General features: G+C 39.2%; 1 protein-coding gene across 1 annotated transcript; it reads left to right on the top strand.

Moving 5' to 3' along the window:
- The first annotated feature begins 9,279 nt into the window (after window positions 1–9,279).
- aamp (angio-associated, migratory cell protein) lies at window positions 9,280–15,000 on the top strand. The gene is made up of 11 exons (XM_084713961.1): window positions 9,280–9,610; window positions 9,770–9,907; window positions 10,003–10,122; window positions 11,161–11,300; window positions 11,665–11,809; window positions 12,692–12,775; window positions 13,185–13,300; window positions 13,470–13,564; window positions 14,187–14,277; window positions 14,400–14,554; window positions 14,663–15,000. The coding sequence occupies exons 1-11, from the start codon at window positions 9,520–9,522 to the stop codon at window positions 14,736–14,738; spliced, it is 1,251 nt and encodes a 416-aa protein (XP_084570087.1). The 5' UTR covers window positions 9,280–9,519; the 3' UTR covers window positions 14,739–15,000.
- The last annotated feature ends 5,138 nt before the right edge of the window (window positions 15,001–20,138 follow it).

Raw genomic sequence — 20,138 nt, 5'->3', positions numbered from 1 at the left:
AATTTTATTTTCTGGCTTTATTTCAGAATAGTGATCTCCTATAATAGATACATTGTTAGGTACAAGAAAAATCAATAATCACACAAACTATTAATTTTAAAATTATTTTAGTGATTTAACAATGATTTGATTTTCCATAATCAAATCAAATAATCGGCCACAATTGGCAGATTAATCAATAATGAAAATAATATAGGTGATAGAAGTATAAAGTGGCAGAAAATGAAAATATTCAAGTAAATGTGTCTCAAAATTGTACTCAAGCACAACACTTGAGCAAATGTACTTTCCACCACTGAATAAGAAATACCACTGTAATATGCCAACATGCAGTTCCTGGGTGTGGCTCATATGGTCATTGCTTTTTTTAATAACTTTACACTACTTCATGATCTTTTATATTTACTGAAACTGTTATATAGTGTAGGAGTCAGTATGTCTGTGGTACAAAATAATGAGTCTTTAATAACATTTTCCTGCTCTATGGCATTTTTATTGACCATGGCATCATTGTTACAGCCCAGAATGCTGTTACAGTCTCTTATAGTGTTTCTGTGCCACTCTATGGTGAGTTTATGAGACTTTATGTCACGGTCCAATAGATTTAAAGCTGATCCATGTATCTTTAAATTGATTTTTGGAGCCATTTCATCATGGGGTATTTGATTTTGTTGTAGATCTGCTGTATTTTTTGGTTGCTTTAGCTTGAAAAACACTAATATTGATCTATAAATTGAGGATCAATTCAAGTCAGTGTTAAAAGAAACTGAAAGCACATTTTATATTGTATTACTACAGCACTTTTGTTGTAATTAACAATGCTGGAAATAAATGCATTGCCTGAAATCTATACCAATATTACTAACTTTACTTCTATTATTCAGGACTTTCCATAACCAGCAGTGGCAAAATGAAACAAACGTTTTTATCCAATTCTTGCTCATTGCAACATGAAACGCCTTCCACACTGCCTCCTCTAATCCAATATGCTTTTATTTCCATTACTTTAGATTTGATTTTGCGTCTCAGCAGCCACCCACAGGCAAAACTGCGACACCACCGCCTGGTTTAGCTGACTTGATTACTGTAATATGCTAACCAGTTTCTATATGGGCTACATCTGCAGGCAGAGACTGTTATTATTCACCGAGCGCAGGTAGACTACACAGCCCTGCCATGAGTTAAGTCTGCTCTCACCGGTTCCTCTCAAACCCCCCGGGCTCCTTTGACGGCTCAGCGAAGTTCACAGAGAAATTTTGGAAGGACGAGATTGTGGGCCTGAATGGACCGGGCCAACCCACCAAAGAGCAGAAATGGTTAAAACATGAGTAACCTTCATCACTGCCAAGATTTGTGTTACAGCATAGAAGAGAGAGCTTCAACAAACAGTTGTAGCTGAAGGGGAAATATTACCTTCATTTTTGTCAAAGATCAGGTGCACTGTAGTACTATACTACCCTTAGACTATTTATAGTAATATTCTATTATCTACTGCATTATCTAGTTTGTTGGTGTATTTTATCACATTACTTCCATGGGCTCCTGCAGCTCAACAAACTCAACTACCGACATTTCTCCACTGCGTTCAGCTTATTTTCACCCTTTCATCCAATAACTAGGGATGTTAATGATAAATTATTGATTAACTAACAGTGTAGGTTTTGTGTAGCATTTCTACAGAGTTTTTCACAGTCTAGTTTAGTCTGCCTTGTTACTCTAGAAATTGCAATAATTAAATCCAATTTTACATTGTTTGTTATTTTATTATACTGTTTGTTTAAATTGTTTGTGCTTTATGAATTTCACACAACTAATGTACTGCTAGAATTGTTTAAATAAGTCTTAAACTGAGAACTTAAACATGCATGCTGTATCTTTTTAATTATTAATGAGTTATCAATTATTGATTGTGAATGTGTTCAACTATTTATTGATTAATTGCAGCCCCATTTTTAGCTATTTATTCATGTCTTGCAATGCACTGTATTTTTATTCTCCTGTTTTTGTTTTATTCTGTTTTAAGATATGTTTATTCTTATTTTTTAAATACCATTTGAATGTACCTTTTTACAATGTTTTGTGTATGTTATGCCTTTTTATCTTATGTAAAGCACTTTGCTTTTTTTTCAAACGTTAAATTTTTTATTACTATTTTCCTGTATTAGTTCAGCTAGCTACCCCGCAAACTTTCCATGAAATCTTAGCTTAGCTAACATAACGCAACGATAGAAAAAGCGAGGTTAGCTACTTAGACACTCTGGGTTGAGAACCACTGTTTTTGGCTCATACCATTATTATAATATTAGTTTTCACATAGTTCATCATCATTTCTTCTATTCCAGGGCAAACGCCACATTTTCACTGACCCTCCTTCTGTACAGGGAGATCAGTCATCATGCTAAAGGGCGCCTTGGTAGGCCGACTGTCGCCCCCCCCCGCCCCTCAGGTCACTATCATCACTTTTTACTACTGTAACTCTCCCTTTTTTCGTTATTTTTAGTTCACTCGGCCCTGCCATTTTTGTGCTGCTCGGGTACAAGTTGCATTTATTAATCGAGGTCGTTCCTCTTTTGGAGTACAGGGGAGGCCCGTTGGGACAGCCGTATCCATGGCAACAGAGGATTATAATTTCTGTGGATGAGCTACGGAGCCTTGGTTACGTAAGGCGGTCGGTCTTGGAGGCATCTCTGATGTTGTTGTGTTTGAGTAAGCTCTTTAGGCCTAAACCCCATATGACTACAGACCTTACTGCTCCGTATGACTTGTGTATAAATGCAATCATAAAATACATACTTGAGAATCCTTCTGTTTACATGAAGGACATCATTTTCATGTGTTTGTGAGGGCTCGAAAAAACCCAGAAAAGTAATTTACTAACTTCCAGTGGTGGAAGAAGTATTCAGAGATTTCACTTCAGCAAAAGTAGCAAGAGATCACACCACTCTCCAAAATAAAAAAACAATAAAACAGAATAAAAGATGTATTAAAGTGAAGACTCGTGTTGCTACAGATAAGTTACAAATTGTTAAACAACTGACATAATCCTTTCATCATATTCAAAAAGCCATATGCGTCATTGTTACTTTCACTCTATACAAACGCGCAAAGTTTACACTTGTTCTGTCAGGGAGCACGGATCGGTCTTGGACATCTGCATCTGCATTGTTTGTCTATGGGCTTTTGCTGACGCAGACATGCATAAAACACTCAAATGTGTGTATACGTGCGTGTGTGTGAGTGAGTGTGTCCAGAGCAGTGATGTCAAAGCAGGGATTAGATTGGCTTATATTGCCCAGAGCAGCACATTTGCAATTCAGTGAACATCACACTCGGGTTGCCAAATCGCTGATTATGTTAGTTTAACTATTTTGCATCCAGGGGAGTGACCATCCCCTCCTTCCATTTCAGGTTTATATCCAGATATTATTTAGAGCATGATGCCTTTAAAAGCATCTGCACCAAAGTACCTTACATGGCTCTGGCTAAAAACACAGATCCTGAGTAATGATGTTCCAAAAATACACCATGTTTTCTGGCCAGTGGCTGGAAAAAGGAGCAGCAATCAGGCTAGAAAGTCAACAGGCAAGAGCGTGTACAGCCTGCGCAAACTACCGCTCTGCTACCACAGCAGACACATCACACACAGGCTGTGGACCAGACCTCTTGCAGTACACACACAACTGGCTGTTAGTGGTTTGAGAAGGGAAGCCGTCATCTCACCCAACGCGGTCCCACATGAGTCAGACGCAGCGTGCAGACAAAGCAGGCCGACCTCAGCGTCATAAAGAGGCTTCTGCTTTGCCAGCAAGAAAGAAAACACTTATAAACATCTCACAGAGCGTTTGACAGCACAGAGATGGATAGTACTTTGATTACATGTATTTAAAATACACACTTAATTACATGTACTTTTGAGCACTTTGCAATTCATACTTTGCAGGGCAGAGAAAAGTCAAAAAGTCAGTTGTAACAAAATATTTGAATTACATTTATTTACTTGATTCTTAAATAAAACACATTTTTATGCCCAGATCTAGTCTTTGGCTAAATTTAAGCGAATCACACAACACTTCCTGTTGAGTATTTTGTTCATTGTGAACAGAAATGGTCCTCCTCATAGGAAGTAGCTTAGAGAGAGAAGCTGCTTTGGTGTTTGGGGCAAATTTCCTCTAAGATAAAAGTAGGCACACTTACTAAATTACACTGAAATACAACAGAAGAGAAGAGCAATTAGCAAACACATGTTCGACAACTGTTAAATATACTTTCTAGCTTGCAACTAACACGTCCTCATACCTAAATGACAGAACAGTTGATTGCCAATGACTCCTAAAACGACATACATGACCGTTAGAAAGTACCAACAAAAAACGGACCCTACTGGACCTTAGAAAAATTTGGACCTTAAAGGACCAGCCATCCACATGGCTAGTCACATCGCCATGGCAATTGCAGGCGCCCTGTTTGAAGGTGCAGTGAGAAAAAAAAGCACTGGTGATGGGAAATCAGCTCAAATTACCCAGAATCTATTTTTGAATGAATCTGTGAAAAATTAGCAGATGTGATCTTTTCAGTGTCAAATTACCTGTACTTTAATTATTTGTTTCTACATTTCATGTATTTGTAATTTGTAATAATTTGATGTATTTGTGCCCATCTGTATCACTGCATGGGATTGTGCAGCAGCAGCCTCCAGCATTAATCAGTGTTATTATGCGAATTAAGCTCTTTTCTTACATGTTTGCTCGGTTATATTTAAAAAAGAGACATAAAATCTTTCCAGGATGCCATGAAACCGGAGCATTTAAGAGAGAAAAGAGAGCAAAAAGGAGCCATAAAGAGTTCTTGTTAAAAAGAAGCAGAGTCAAGGCTTCTTACAGTCGAGCCAGTTAGTCTAAAACTTTCCATCAAAGCCTCGCTGAGCTGCATGGAGTAATTACCTCTCACACAGCAACAGCTCCCAGGCCTTATTAATGATACTGTTTGTGTGTGCGTGCGTGTGTGTGTGTGTGCGTGCAAAGGTGCATGTCGTGCACGCGCACACACACACACACACACACAATGTCGATGAACATGCCTCCATGTCGTGGTCAGGCAGGCAGAGTGTGTGTGTTTCCATGTGTGTGTGCCTATAAAGTAACAGCACCCCAGAGTGTCCTGCTTTTCAGACATAAACCAGCTTGCCGGAGTGATAAACCGAGAAATGTTGTTATGACGGGTCGCTCCTGGTCTCTGCTGTCCCGATGACGGCAGAGAGAAGCCCACCCAATGTGCTGTTCCAGAGCGTCTGGGTAAAAATAGGCAGATTCAAAAGACTGAGACAAAACCAAACCGGAAATCGCCCAGAGAAAGAAAACCTCCACTGGTGCTGAACAATCCTCCAGTCTGCTGCTACACCTGAAGGCATCATTCCTATCCCCTTTAAATGAAGGTTAAAATGATTTCCTGCCCTGCAAACACATTTTTACACTTGCAAATCAGCTCTCTGTCTGTGATAACAGAATTGTAAATTTGACTAAAATTTGACTGGAAGAAGTACTCAGATCATTTTCTTATTTCGGACCAAAACAACACTGTAAATTCTCCATTAACAGTAAACGTAATGCAAAATCCTACTGAAATAGAATAACAGAAATATATTCAGCAAAATGTACTATTGTAAGTAGCATTTCATAGATGTAGCCAGCTAGTTTTAGGCTTGTTAATGAAGTGGCTTCCTTCAAGGGGTCACAACTTACCAGAGGTGGGACTGGGTCACACATGTGCAAGTCACAAGCGAGTCTCAAGTCTTCACCTTCAAGCCTCAAGCAAGTCTCAAGTTACTGTGGCGACAATCAAAACAAGTCGAGTCGAGTCATCGCTGAGGTCAAGAAAGTCACAAGTCAAGTCATAAGAAATTGAGTTTTATTTTTGTTCATTATCAGCCAAAAGTGTTGTTGCGTTCTTACACTTCTGTCTAGCTAAAGTTTGATCAGCCAGTAAGTTACAAAAAGACCGGTTAACTGGTTAATGGTTAACTCAGTCTAAATGCATTACATTCTCATTCATGTGGTGTCAAGTTAATAAAAGGTGATGCTGAAACGGCTCTAAAAATGATCAGGAATGTTCATTTTCTGCCCAAATGATCTCTTCCCAAGATTTACTGATAAGGCCTATTGTAAATTGGATCACAATGATTTATCATTTTTAAAAAGCGAGTCCCTAGGAAAAAAAAGTTCGGGATAATAATCTGTGACATAATTCTTGAATCCAAATTTTATTATTTTTGGAATAGCACCCTCCGGGATCAGGCCTCGTGTGTGAGCCTCTACTGGTCAGTCGTGCCTCAGTTGGTTGCCAGGTTTGCGCACATTGCACTACAAAAAATATAAAAATAATAAAAAATATAGCACTAAAAAAGTCAAATCCTGTCAGGACTGTCTTTACCAAATTGTTGAAATATTTCAATCTGAAAAACAAAGTTCTGCTATGCAAATTTGTTGTCACTTTTTGGACTTTTGTCATTTCCACAGTGAAATAATAACAACCTGCTAATCTGTGAACATTATGTTCCTGAAAATCTGTTCATATCCTCAAAAAAGATCATAATCACAGAGGAGAACACAAATCAAATAACTGAAAGGGGTGAAATAAGTTCTTTTTAGCTCATGATGTCAGTTTCACTGGGTGTCCTGGTTGCTCAGGGGGGTGAATCACATGTTTTCTCAGGTCATACCAGCTCATGATCTCTGCTGCATATATGGTATTTCCTGTTACTCCCGACCAGACACTGTATATACAGTCTGAGCTCCTGACTAGGATTACACCTGTGTATCTGCCTGACTTTGGTCAGTTATGTTTGATGTGACCGGAGAAGTTTTATTTTTATTTTTGTGGACATTTTTTGAATTTTATTTGTGAACCACGTCGCCTCGAGCAGCCACTAAGCCGAAAAGAATTCCCTAAGTCAGGGTTTTAGTGTCTCATGATGGTCTCATTGCTGTTTCAAAGGCTTTTTCTTGGAAAACAGCGGCATTACTTACCATGTTATGGTATGAAAATGAGCTAATTTAATTAGAAATAAAAAGATCAGCTCTTGGATTCATATTTGTATCATCCTTCAAAATAAACCCTCACCGCTGTAGTAAAAATGTCCAAAAGCTTGATGGATATTCCCAAATTAATCCAACAATGTTAGATGCTTTTAAGTTATGTGAACAGGAGCTGAATGAAGTCCTTTGCTGGCACGATGGCCAGAAGAAAAAAAAACAAAAACGACAGAAACGGATTGATGAAATAAAGCGTCTGTAACCAGCGTTGTAACTAATGTCATCTAACTTTCCAGCGTCGAAGTTCAACGGCCTCTTCCAGCGTTACTCATAACCGAGCGGAGAGTTTATAAATCTCTCACTCACTGCAGATTTAAAATGTCTAAATAACGTACACCCCGATGTTTCCACATCTCACCACATCATGAGATGGTTGTATTTTTCCAGGGGAAGGCTTGAAATGGAGGGCCCGAGCAGCCAGTAAAACTTATTTGGGCATGCAGTCCCTGAGCCCTGCCAGCAGCATATAGCAAGAGACATAAAACCCCCAAAACCTGAAGTAGACAAACTGTGTTAAGTGTTCATAAAATATCTCTGGCCGGGGAACTTTTGAAGGAGAGATTAAGGGAGAGAGGAGGGCTCCTTTTAAATGGAGAACGACTCCGCTTCTAATGTTATTCCTGTGGTTTTACTGCAGCCTCACAAATATCTGTAAATGTGAGCTTATAGAAACTTTATCATCTCATTCCCTCCTGCACAGGGAGGTCAGAGGTCAAGCTCAGCGAACCTGGAGCTGGCAGGGATTCATTCTGGACGGGATATTTGCTTGAGGACACTACAGGAGTGTGGAGCTGAGGTGGTGGAAATTGAAAACCGGCCCTTGGTTTGATTTGACAGAGGTGATGGGGAGGACGTGTCACCCTCACTTTTCAAAAATCCTGCTTTCATCCACCCAGCAGTTTCATCTGAGTGTCCAAGTGGGGTCAGATTTGGGGGAGCATGGACTTTTTTCAGCTTCTGAAGGGGGGGTATGACAGAAGAAATATAGGGAAATTTGTCTTGGACTCATGTGCCAGACACAGAGCTGCCTTTATCGTAATTATAAACACACATACAAAATAAAAAAATGCATTATAGCCAATTTTATCAACTTTCTGCCACTAAATTTGTGTGTCTGAGTCCTCATTCACTTAGGAATCAGACACTTTTATGCACTATAGTGGCTTCAAGAATTCCTGCAATGGAATGAGAGTGGAACGCCTCAATAACACTCTTTTAACTTAAAAATCCCACAATGCATTACTTAACCTCTGCCGTGTTAATAACAGGCGTGTAATTGCAGTTATGTGACAGAATGATGATTATTCATAAGTGTCTGAACTCTCAGTTTACTACAGTGAAGGCCGCTGAGAGTTAATAAAAGAGATGTGATTTATGCAACATAATTACATTGTAAGCGAAAGGAGAGTATGGTGATCAGGCAGAAAAGGGACACGTTATTACCAAAACACAATGAGGAACAAGTGGCAGCGATATTCTAAGACTGAGTGACTGACCAGAAAATTTTGCACATGCAAGGATTTTTGCTTCCTGGGCTAAAAATAGCACAAAAATAGAAACTGCATGAAAAGAAAACGCATCACCCGTGTAATGCTCGTAATGGCGATGATGGAATTGACTATTATTATCACTAATAGCTGTGGAAGGACTTTTCTTTATCCCACAATGATGCTGTGAGGATGTATGTGGACAGTGACACTTGAAATCAACAGGGGCAAATACTGTACAACACATTAAAGAAAAAAATTATAAGTAGATATACAAACAAATATACAAAATGAGCAATTAAGCATACTCTGGTAACTTACTCTGATATTGTTAGTATTGTATAACGTTTTGTATAATTTATTTGGACTTATACCATAGCTTAACAAATCTATTTCTCTCCTTGTGAAAGCTAATACAAAACAACCTGTAGTGTCATAGTATTAGCAGGTTTGGACTCGTATTAGGCCTATGATTTGACATATCTTGTTATAACATCCTGTTATATCCTGTTAGTGTTAATAACAATGTGTAAGATGATAAATAACATAGTAAGGGGTCAAAACATATTTATAAATTAGCTCCAGCTATTGAAACACACACACTCTGTACTTTTTAGCAGTATTTTCATGTATTCACTATTGTAAAACGCCGCCATCTAGTGGACACTGAGGTAAACGACGCTGACGCTGTGACCTACGTCATCATTTTGCGTCCGTCTCTCCAGTCGTCGCAACGTGAGGAAAACATGGGCAGGCAGATAGTTTGACATTTAAATACTGTTTATCTAAATTCACAGAACACTAAACGAGACGTTTGTGAGCGAAAGTGTAACTTTTAACCACGTTAGGACTCAAAGCGAGGTCGGCTAAACCAAAGTTAGCTACTAGCTTTGCGAGCGCGGTTACTTTTCTGTTGTTTTACTAGCTTTTAGCCTGCTAACAGCATGGATAACACGGAGGAAAATGCGATTGAACTCCATGGAGATGAGGAAATTATTGAAGTCATCGACCTGAACGAGGCGGAACCTGGTCCAGGTGGGTAGAAAAATGTTTATGGTCACTTTTACACCCAACCATACCTGTGACAGCCAGTATCAGGACATGTATTTGTTTTTGATAGCTGGAATTAGACATGAATTCAATTGAGTACTCACCTTCCATCTTCGTTGTCTTTCTTTTTTCTGCCGCTGTCAGATGACTTGGCTGATGACCTGGGGGACGTTGACTTTGAAGACGCTGCAAACGCAGATGATGAAGGCTGGGAGACAGAGGACGAGATGGAGGCTGAGGCTGAGCAAGATGACAGCGAGCTCACCTTCTCCAAACACACTGGTAACCCAGTGCCTTGCCTTGTGTTTACTTGTGCTTTGTCCTCGCGGAGATTCAGTCTGTTGAACTGTTGAATTGTTTCCCCCTCCTCTGTCCAGGCTCAGTGTTTTGTGTGAGTCTGGATCCTGCGACAAACAGCATGGCAGTGACAGGAGGAGAGGATGACAAGGCCTATGTTTGGAGGGTGAGCGATGGAGAAGTGCTGTTGGAGTGCACAGGTGAGTGTTAAATGCAGACTGAGGGCTGGGTTACACTTATGGTCACTTTATTTTGCCAGAAGATGAAAACTGTAGACGTGACAGAAAGCCACACTGAGAATGAAATTATAAGACTTTATGTTTTGGTAACAATAAATATAGGAAGAGGAAAATATAAAGAAATAAATAAGCAAGTATTGTAAGTCAAAATGTATTAATAGAAAACTGACACTAAAATATGGAAAAATATTATAAAAAATATATACAGTATCTGGTTAGGAGTTTACTTTGCTGAGTTTCAGCAGTTTAAACAACTTCCCTCTGTCCTCCAGCTCTGTGTGATCACCTGAATTACATCTTGATGCAACTAAACTGACTAAATAAAGGTAGCTACAGGTTGTTGAATCCAGTTTTGTCGTGTGATAGACTACATATTTGAAATGACAGAGTTTAATAGTGGCAACAGAGAGTTTCTGACTGTGACTGAGAAGACTTGCCTCACCGATCTCCAAACATTCAGTTTTCCTTGTTTGTGCAAACAACGAAAGGTTTGCATCTGAATTAGATGCAAATGCAAGGGTTTATCTTTAATAGAAAACTGAATGTAATAGAAACCTTTGTACTTTTATTGTTTCTCTCAGGTTGGAATAAATATATTCTTTCTGTGCATGTCAGCCCCACATGGGGGTAAATAATGTGGAATAAACAAGGTTCTGTGAGGAACAGGAACATGACAGAAACTTAAAAGATTTAAAGACGCTAATATTGTTCCCAGGATTTGATGTGGGTCCACCTTGAAAGTTACTGGTGGTTGGCAAACTCTGACCACTTCTTCTTTTATATTTCTGGCTGATTAGATGTTTCACAGCCAGTTTGAACTGACACTTAAGGGCATCTAAACTGATAAACTGATCAGTTTATGTAGCATCCATGTAATTGGTTAAGTTGGAGTTTCTAATCATAATCATTTCAGTTGGATTGAAGAAATATTTTATTCTGAAATAAATCACAAAACTCTACAGAATCTACAAAAGCATTTGCTCCTCTTTGTCTCCGCAGGTCACAAAGACTCTGTGACGTGCGCCGTGTTCAGCCACGACTCCTCCATGGTGGCTTCGGGCGACATGAGCGGCCTGATTAAAGTCTGGAAAGTGGGAACCAAAGAGGAGATCTGGTCCTTCGAAGTGGGAGATCTGGAGGTAAGAGCTTCAGCAGAGAGAGAGTGTATCCAAAAATGCTGCATCAGCCCGAGTGTGTGTTTGTGTGTCTCTTTAGTTTGTGCATCTGTTAGCACTTGTGTGAAGTTTTTTTTATTGGGCCTGAAGGAATTTATGAGGAAATTAGGGAGGATGACCGCTAAGGCTGAGAATTTGTGGTCTTATGGAGGAAGCGAACGATCAGACTTTCTCGACCACGACTGCTGAGCTGCCCTCTAGCAAGGCACGTGATTATAATAAGATCTGCTCGTTTGCTTTTAGTAGAAATGTGCAGTGGAAATTAGAGGGAAATAATGTGTGTAAAGTATCTGTTAATTTGCGGTCGTCTGCCCTGCTTCCTCCTCAGTGGTTGGAGTGGCATCCCTGCGCTCCGGTGCTGCTGGCAGGAACAGACGACGGCAACGTGTGGATGTGGAAGATCCCCTCAGGAGACTGTAAAACCTTCCAGAGCTCTGCGTGCCAGGCCACCAGCGGCAAAGTCCTGCCTGACGGTGAGAGATGGCAAAACAAGACACAAGCTCACTCACAGAAAGAAAAAAAATGGAGCTACAGGATGATTTACAGGTTTTAAAACTAACACATGATTATATACACAATACATACAAAAAACGCAGGACAACGTGCACAAAAGCAAGCAATAAATTCTTAATATAGCTAATTTTTTTTTCTTCAAACAAAGAAACCTTGAGCATCTTCATCAATTACACCAGGGAGTTTGAATTTCACCTCACTGTATCCCACAATCCCTCTGGACTTTTTTTTATGAAATTGATAGTGATACAATACAACTTTTTTTTTTTTCAGGTGTACCTCATCTAGCTAAAGTAGATTTATATAATTTTATTTATATAGCACTTTTCAAGCTTAAGCACCAAGAATCTTCTAGATTAAAGGATTTACAGAACAAAAATTCAACGCAGATAGAAGTGAAAGTGCAAAATATATTACATGTAAATCACTAAAATGTGGATAGAGAAATAAGCTCATATAAAGCAGGTTAAATTTAAGTAAAGCAGAAACATGCAGGATGTAAACAAACACAAATCTTATATATGGCCAACTGAGTGCCAATAAAAGAACAAACTCTTCCATTAAAAACAGATAAAAATGCAAAATATATTGAAGTGCATAAAAAGAAGTACGAAAACGATGATACGAAAACAAGCACAGTTCAAATATGCAGTGACAATTAAGTTAAAATAAATGCTATAAAACAGAAAATAAAAGAAGTAATAAAAGAAAATATGAAAGCGGTAATAGAAAACAAAAACATCAAAACACCTGCTAAAACAGAACTTAATTTCAAATATTAAAACCTCAAAAGTAAAAAATTAGCCTATTTTTCTGGAATTATTATTATTTTTTTTTTACAGGTAAGCGGGCTGTGGTGGGTTATGAGGATGGAACGGTACGTGTGTGGGATTTGAAGCAGGGAAACGCTATCCACGTCATTAAAGGTGAGTCTTGCAGCTTCATCTTGCTGGGAGCTTTGCTCCAAACACCTATTTTTTCCTCAGAATTTTTCCCATAAGTCTTTTAAAAAATACTGAATCCTGCACTCACTTTCCAAATGGTCATTTTCAGCCAAGAGTGCTGAATATGTCTTCAGGTTGGTCTTTTAAATCACTAGCTGCTGCCGCCGACTGGTGGTGTGAAGGCTGTACAGCTACTGAGGCACACAGACACAGTCCCACCTGAGCTGTAACTGATGACTCGTCTGGATTCACAGATCTTGGAGCAAAATAATTACTTTACATTTAAGCTACAGACTGTATCAGAGCTTATGTTGTGTTTGCTCATTAAGAATGAAGTGTGAGTGACAAAATACACATCACTGTTACGTTAAAGTTTTGTCTCATTCAACAGGTCAGGACGGACACCAGGGGGCGCTGACCTGCCTGACCTGCAACAAGGACGGCTCTCTGGTGCTGACGGGTTCAGTGGACGGTTGTGCCAAACTCATTAATACCGTCACAGGCAAGGTGGGTGTCAGAGCCTGTCGTCACTGATACGGCCTCATGTTGTTCTGCTTGGTTCAGTAGTCTGACAGCTAAACACAGGAACAATCTGCAGATGGTGCAAAATATTATTATCCGTTTTTGTTTTTTTTAATGAAATGCATTTCCTCAAAAACGCACTGTGTGTGTGAAGGTGGTGGGATCGTTCTCTGCAGAGGGAGGCAAAGCCAAAGGATCGAAAGACGAAGAAGAGTCCAACTCTGTTGAATCTGTGGGATTCTGCAACGTGTGAGTTGTAAAGGATTGTAAACATGAGAAAGTCACCTGCTACGTAAAGTAATTAGACCTCACGTGTCGCTATTTGGACAGGAAATTGACTTTAAAACTGCAGATAAGAGTCCATATTATTGTTACCAGGTCAATCCAGGTTACATTATGTAATCATTTTAAATCCAACAAAACAAAACAAGTAGAAACATTTGCAGCTTAGTGGTTACAAATTCTCAAAGTTCAGGATTTGCTGCTAATTTATGCATCGTACATAATATGCATTTTGTGACCGTGACTTTGAGCATCAAGCTTCAAATCAGGTTGATTAAACTGCTGATCTAGTCCCCTGCCTTTGTCTCATCTGAATCAGGAACTTCTTTCACTTAAGTGCTGACAGGCAGGTGTGTGAATCGAGCATCTGTAATGCCTTTTTATAACGGTTTGAATGATACAAAAGTCCATGCAGTGGTTATAAAACGTGTTTCCCCCGACAGCTGAGTCCTTGGCTGTAATTCAAGCTGGAGTTGCAGTTTATTTTGGAGTCACCTATTACGGAAAATGAACCCGTGACTCTGCAAATACGCGTGCCGGGCATCTGCGACATTTTTTTGCATGTTTCATCCGTCTTGTCCCTCTCCAGCCTGCCTCTCATCGCTGTAGCGTACCTGGAGGGGACTCTGGCCATATACGACCTCTCCACACAGGTCCTGAGGCACAGGTGCCAACATGAGGTAAAGCACAAGAGTTTGTGTTTTTGTCTCAATTCCTGCACATATTATCACCTCTCGCGTTTGAAATGTCAGCTTTTTGCAGCTGCTGTTGACACCTAAAAACCTTCTCCGCGTCCCTCCAGGCTGGCATCGTTCACCTGCAGTGGGAGGAATCTTCTTCTGTGGTGTCCACTTGCTGCTTAGACGGAGCGCTGCGCTTATGGGACGCTCGATCTGGCAACATGGTGTCCGAGTACCGCGGTCACACTGCAGAGATCCTCGACTTCACCATCAACAGGTCAGACTTTGCTACAAAGCTCCGTCTGTCCTTAAATTGAGGTATTGGTCCATTATTGTGACCAAAATACCACTAAATTATATTGATTTCTCTCTTGATCTCTTTCAGAGAAGCGTCTGTCGCAGTCACCGCTTCAGGAGACAACCAGGCAAAAGTCTTCTGCCTCCAGAGACCTGATCGATAAAGAGCGCAGAAAGAAGAGAAGATATTTCAGGAGAAACAGCAGCAGAGACTTTCATTGAGCAGACTTTTTTACTCTCCAAATACTGGAGAACGTGTGTCCTCTTTCCTCAGGATTTTAAAATCTTACACCGTCTGTCCTGTGTCTCACATCTGATTCTTTAAAACAAGCTCGATCCTTCAAGAATCTGAGCGTAAACAGAGAAAAAAATCAAAGAGTGATACGTTACAGTGCTTCGATTATGACATCCCTTTTAATGATCTGTCCAAAATGTTTCAGCGATAACTCATAAGACAGAAAATTCATTCAGCTTCCTTTAATTTTTCTGTTTGTTTGATTAAAAGAAGTCATACTTTACCATTTGCCAAAGTACGTGTGGTCTTCCAGCTCTCAGACAGATTGTTCAGTCAGAAATAATCTCCAAATGTTTTGATGTAAACTCAAGTGTAAATACCAAATAATAAATAATATACCTCCTTCTGGGAAAGCACAGAGTTTCATTTTCAAGCGAGGTCTGGTTCGTTCGTGACTCATGTCCACCCCCACCCTTTTAAAACACTTAAACCTCAGAGAAAATAGTTTATCGTTGCATCTATTTCCGTCTCTGTGCATCAGCTCAGACCAGAGGAAGCAGTGAAGTGGTCATTTTGTCGGTCATGGCTGAGAAAACAAAAATGCAATCTACTGTAAAATCTTTCTAAATTCAAGTGAGCTCCCTCCTTGTTTAGACTGCGGTTTGATTCTTTTTTTTTTTTTTTAAACTCAGATCTGTTTAATTTATTTTGTCAGATAGATAATGGGCAAAGGGAGGAGATGAGTCAGTCTGGAGACGACAGGACTCTTAAGGAAGTAAATCTTCCAAAACTGCAGCAGAGATATGATTAAAGGTAGAAAATTGTGAACCTGAGGATTTGGTCAGTAAAATCAATTGATCCTATGTAACACAGTGTTATTGCTGCTGTCTGTTTTCCTGACAGGTCTGACTTGGCGCCATGGACATAGAAATGATGATTAAGATGTGTGGGTATATAGGCACCAGTCGTATGGAGCCACAAAACTATAAACTAAAATAAAACGTAAGAAAAACGTCTGAAAGTCACGAAATAAAGCTTCCACCAATCACAGCACTCCCCTCTCCCGATTCAGTGTTTTGTTTTATTATTCATTACTTTTTTACATTTAGATTTTTTTCATTTTGTCACAGGTACTGAGAAGAGCACATCTGTCATTGTTATTGACATTCATCAATTTTAGAATTATTTTCTGTTTTGACTGTCTGAGCTCCAAAAAGCTTTTGCTTGTTTGTGGAATACCGCCCACGAGCACTTCTTCATCTAGAAATAAAGCAGTGTTTTGTTTTTTTAAAAATAATTTTTGTAATCCTGAGCCTTTTTGGTAAGGTTAGTCAGAACACAGAGGGTGGTTTTATTCTCCCACGAACAAGTTGCCTTTGAAGTCAGGCAGCAGTCTCAAAAATGGCCAACGAAATCCTGGAGGGACTGAAAATAGAGCAACCAGGACACTGTCTCACTTTTCCTACCATCAGGAAAAACCAGCCACTCGTCTTTTACACAGACTAAGCTGCAGGTCATATTTATGTGTGACTCAGTGTTTGTTAACATATATAGTTATGTATGTTAAAGAATAAGAATCTAATGAATGGCTTCACTGCTGTTTCAAGGCTAAACCTTGTCCTCTTTTGTTGCTGTTCTGCTATTTTTCTGTCCTCCTTGTCCTCTTGTCTCTCTGTTAGGTTGAGGACAAACATTGGTTTCCTGTGCACAAGTGCTTCTTCCTTGTACCTGGATTCTCAGATACACATCTTAATGTGCACATGCACCACTCGCACACACAGGAAGGCGTTAATACACCGGCACGCACAAACATGGTGTGTGCTTCTCTCAAGCATTGCAAAAACATTTAGTCTTGTGGGGATGAAGCAAATAAAAGCACAGCTGAGATGGAGCTCAACCAGGGGAACATAACACCTGTCAAGTGTGGCGTTCAGTGGCAGCGGGATATTTTCCTCATCTGTCACAGCGGCGGCGTGTTTGGCCTCAAAGGTCAGTGTGTGTGAGGACAAAGGCTAGGAGTGGCTTAAAGGATTATCACCTTTATACCTCGACGGGGCCAAAAACCCGATCCATTAAATAGCAGCTCATATTCTGAGAGGGCTGCCGCGCTGACAACCGAGGCCGAACAAATCGGCTGAGCAGAGAGGGAGACGGGTGCTGGTGCCAAGGTAAACATGTCTGGAGGAAGAGGAGGTGAAGCCATTAACAATGCATCTGTTTCAGAGAAAAATCACTCAGGAGGAAACATTTTGCAACATTTGCAGAGAGATCAGGATAATAACTGATTTAAAAAAATATATATTAGTAAGAGATTCAGTTGGTGCTTAAAGTGAATAATACCATTTTAATCATTTTAAAGTGAATTTTTTTTTTTTTAAGTTGTAACTTTCAGCTTGCTTTCTGACATGTTTGGGGGAAAAGAACTAATGCAGACTGTTTTAATTCTTTCTAATTCTTTTATTCATGTTGGTGGCATTTAATGTATAATTATATTAATTAAAATTTAACATATTTTTTTTATTATCTATTTTATTTTCCTTTTTTTTTTAGCCTCATATTGTGATCATTATTGGCCCAGTATTGCTCAGGCTGTATTGTTGATTTAAAAAAAGAAAGTAAAAGTAAAAGAAGCTGTAGTGGCTGTTAAATGGATTTGCTACAGGAAGTTCAAACACTGCATGAAGCTGAAATGTCACTTTTAATTTTAATGCAGTAAAACTGAAGTATCCACTGAAATTAAAGTACTGAAATGAGCTGAAATGCCACACAAATAAAGTCAAATTAAAATGGAAGTCCTGCAAGAAATTATTGACACTTCAAGTGTAAAAACTGACAAAAAAATGTCAGTAAAAGTGTCAGCAATCTGTCTTTTTCTCTGCAGCTATATTGACATGACATAGCAGAGTAAATACAGGTGATACTAATTAAGATCCTGTTATAATTAGAGTAGCAGAGATTTTCCAGTGAGCCAACATGACTCTGAGCAGAAACTTCATTAGTGTCACTGGTAACACCTGTGTTTACACCACTAATTATGACTGCTGTGAAAAAGGTCTGTTAAAGCAGGAGCAGGAACAAATGTGGAAGTCAGAGGAGACGAACAAGTCTGTTGTTATTCGGTGAAGACCTGATACCTGAAAAGGTGTTTATTACAGCAAGCTAAAAAGCTGAGATTATACTTCCCATGTCCGTGATGTAAACTACAAGATTACTACAAAAGATTACCATCTGTGCATTTGTGTAAGACATCTGTCAAGTGTACTAATATTCAGATATTCATGCGGTCTAATACAACAGTCCTTCACTAAATCTGTGAAGGTGGCAGTGTTTCATTTTAGAGACATGTCAGTTTTATCAGCATTTTGTTGGATGTGATGGTGTTGAATTGCAAATACAAAGAGGTGTGTATGTTTTTTAGGCTGAACTCAAAAATATTACTTTTATATATTAGCACCAGTATGCACCAAACTGCCAAATGAGTCTATATAATTTTTTCATTTTTATTTATTTATTAATTAATTTGTTTATTTATTTTTATGCTATTTTTTTAAATCAAGTTCATGTGAAGTCGGACCTGCAGTGTTCCAACAAGGGAATGGTGTCACATGTTTTGGCTAACATTAGCTAGCTTGACTAAAATGCTTTGATCTTGGCCTGCTGAGGTCTGTTGATGACTGAATGTACCTTTAATTAATCATATTACATTCAGTCTTTCGACTGTGTTTAAACAAATCAAGATAATATCACTGATGTGAAGTGGGACTCGCTGTCTTCCAGGAAAGCCGCGATGCTCCGTCTCCTCTTTTGTAATGTGAAGATGTTGTGGTTTCATGTCCAGCCAAGTCCTCCCTGTGTAGTGTCTTCCCAGATGTTCCCAGGCTTCAGGAACATTTGTGTTTAGAACCATTATCTGACTGGAGCTCGTCCATCTCAACCAGCACCACATCTACTCCAGACTATCGGGGAAGGAGTCTTGCGTGTTTGGCTAACAAAACAGATCACCACCGACCCTCCGTCCAACACTGTGTTTAAATAGGAGACGTGTGTGACGGCTGTTATGAATTCAGACGTACACACTGTTGTATGTATATGTGTAGGTCAGTCCCGGGTCAAATAAAAGGAGCAAATACATCTTAGCATTTGTTTTAACCTTGAGTATGGTAGCTGTAACTGTCATGCTGTATAAAAAGTGCCAGGTACTTTTCAGAATTAGAGTAATGAAGTGAGATTATTGTGTCATGTGATTCTAAAAATTTAAATAAAAATGGTGACATTTTCAAACTCAAAACAGCAGCTTAGCTTGTGTTAAATTAAATAAGTTAATTCCTCTACTTGTCGGTATAATATGTCTAAAACTTCCTGGGCTTAAACATTATACACCCTGGAGAATAAATTAACGGGCAATAAACAAATAAGGGACACGTGATTATTTTATATTTATGATAAGGAGTTTATGTTGTCGGTGGTGTTTGTGTGTCTGTTCGTCAGCAGGATTATGGAAAAACTATTGGCCCAATTTTCATGAAACTTGGTGGAAGTGTGTAGCATGGGTGAAAAATGAACCCATTAAAATTTTGGAGCATTTCCAAATACAGTTATTTAAATTATTGCTCACTTTAATTAACATAGAGAGAGAAGGCATTGCTTTGGTGATGGTCTGCATGCACCAGTACCCTGAGTTAATTAATTTCATCATTTATTTGTCTATGTATTTCTGGATGTATTTCCCCACATATCTTGCATATTTATTTATTCATTTATTTATTAATTCCCCATGTCACTTTTGTGCCCCAATATGTTTTCACTGTTGCTGGGAAATTTAATAATAATAATAAGTATTTGTTAACTTTTTTAGGATTTAGAGACATTAATATAGACACAATATAGACACTCTTTCTTGGCTTATAAATGTGTAATATTGTGTAAATCAGCTTCATACAGTGTGCTCATCCATTAAACCTCTCATATCTGTGATGCAGAAGCTGTCTTGAGGCGTCTGGAGGCCATCATGCAGGGTGTGAAACCACAGCACATGCCAGGCTGACTGATGTTACCCTGGAATGTTCTTATCATGTTCAGGCTGCGGTGATAACTCAGCTTTCAATCCTCTTCCATTCATGGACGCACGCTGCAGCCCTGGACGGTGATAAAAGAAAAAATCTGCAAGGGACTGATGGACGAAAGAGAGGAAGAGACAAAGAAGAAGAGGTAAAAAAAGGAAGTAGGTAAAGAGTTAGTGAATGCTGCTGCCTCATCAGCATGACCGGTGACCCCCCTGCAGGAAAAGACAGACAGGGAGGACAGCTGCTGCCGCCACCTCCTCCCTCCT

Source organism: Lutjanus erythropterus, chromosome 24 (assembly GCF_056507025.1).
Source record: "Lutjanus erythropterus isolate fLutEry1 chromosome 24, fLutEry1.hap2, whole genome shotgun sequence".
In the NCBI taxonomy this organism is placed as follows: domain Eukaryota; kingdom Metazoa; phylum Chordata; class Actinopteri; order Lutjaniformes; family Lutjanidae; genus Lutjanus; species Lutjanus erythropterus.
The sequence above is the reverse complement of the archived record's forward strand: the minus strand, read 5'-3'. Positions and strand labels throughout refer to the sequence as shown.

Excerpts from the sequence above, each read along its gene's own strand:
- aamp (XM_084713961.1), top strand. The coding sequence starts at position 9,520 with ATGGATAACACGGAGGAAAATGCGATTGAACTCCATGGAGATGAGGAA. Across the intron at positions 11,301-11,664 it reads TCGAAGTGGGAGATCTGGAG|TGGTTGGAGTGGCATCCCTG; the intron begins GTAAGAGCTTCA and ends CTTCCTCCTCAG. Across the intron at positions 14,555-14,662 it reads CTCGACTTCACCATCAACAG|AGAAGCGTCTGTCGCAGTCA; the intron begins GTCAGACTTTGC and ends GATCTCTTTCAG.